The sequence below is a fragment of the Chaetura pelagica genome, unplaced genomic scaffold (genome assembly GCF_000747805.2).
Source record: "Chaetura pelagica isolate M959 unplaced genomic scaffold, ChaPel_1.0 scaffold1135, whole genome shotgun sequence".
Taxonomy (NCBI): Eukaryota; Metazoa; Chordata; class Aves; order Apodiformes; family Apodidae; genus Chaetura; species Chaetura pelagica.
The window spans coordinates 54,649-55,772 of record NW_009953228.1 but is presented as its reverse complement, the minus strand read 5'-3'; the positions used below and the strand labels follow the sequence as shown (position 1 = coordinate 55,772).

Sequence of the window (1,124 nt, the reverse complement as noted above, 5' to 3'; positions counted from 1 at the left end):
GCTGGATGTGGCTTAGCTCTGCATGTGGAGAAGGATCAGCGAGTGAGTGCTGTTTCAGAGTCTGAATGAGTGGATCTAAAATGCCAATAAATATTTTTGTCCTCCTACCTGCTCTAGAGTAGGCATTCAGTTATGTTAGTTTTGGATGTTTTGTGCCAGTGGGTGTTACAGAAGGTGTGGACAATAGGTAAAATGAATTCCTACTTGAGGCGCATCGTAGAACATAAGAGCAACAGCTCATTTGTGGGCTTATCTAATTTTTGTGGTAATACTGGGGCAAATGGGCTTCTTTCTTAAGGAAGCAGAACACAATCTTCCCTCTTCATCTCAAAACATAGAGTATTTGGCTTATTAAAATATTTTTTTACACTGTTCAGAATAGCTTTTAGAAATTAATTTTGCTTGTCCTACACAGATAGGAGTCTGTGACCTGGTGTTAGTGTTCTGTTTAATATGTAGTTAATATACTGTAACAGGGGAACATTTGTTCTTTCCACTATTCAAAACAAAAATTCTCCAATGAATGAATTATACTACCTGATGTCATGGCAGGCATGAAAAAAAGGCTTTCCTTTATAAGCTTTTTATCACTAACTTGTTAAAAGATAAAGAAATGAGTTTGAATTGTGCTTCCCTCGTGCAGTGTGCTTCACTGACAAAGACATCATTAGCATAAGACAGTCTCACCATTTCTGCCTCTTGGTATTTCTTGTAGTGCTTAAAAATGTAGGGTGATGAAGGCTAGAAAGATATTTCTTTTTAAGTTTATGGGTATGATAGCGTTTGTGTAGTAAACTGCTTCATTCTTCCTGCTTTCAAATGTGGTGGGTATATTGAAAAGACTTGAAAAAACAAAGAGGAAAAATCTACAAATGAACAAAAGAGCCACAGCAAATCTAGAAAGTGAAACTGTGTATGAAGGAGGCTGCATTGTGTATGTCCTTCAATCCAGGAACAGGACCTTTCAATATGAGTATATGTGTGCATAAAATAAGTCAGAATTAAATGTAACTTGTGTTTATGGTTCTAATTTTTTAGAGATGGTGGAGCCAGGACAAGATCTGTTGCTTGCTGCTTTGAGTGAGAGTGGAATCAGTCCAAATGATCTCTTTGATATTGATTCG

The 1,124-nt window shown here is 36.8% G+C and overlaps 1 protein-coding gene across 1 annotated transcript in view; it reads left to right on the top strand.

Moving 5' to 3' along the window:
* Window positions 1-1,040: 1,040 nt before the first annotated feature.
* Window positions 1,041-1,124, top strand: part of SBNO1 (strawberry notch homolog 1 (Drosophila)) — a 23,866-nt gene continuing 23,782 nt past the window's right edge. The window contains 1 exon segment of the mRNA XM_009997859.1: window positions 1,041-1,124. This exon segment is cut by the window's right edge and continues 4 nt beyond it. Coding sequence (XP_009996161.1) covers window positions 1,041-1,124 — 84 coding nt within the window.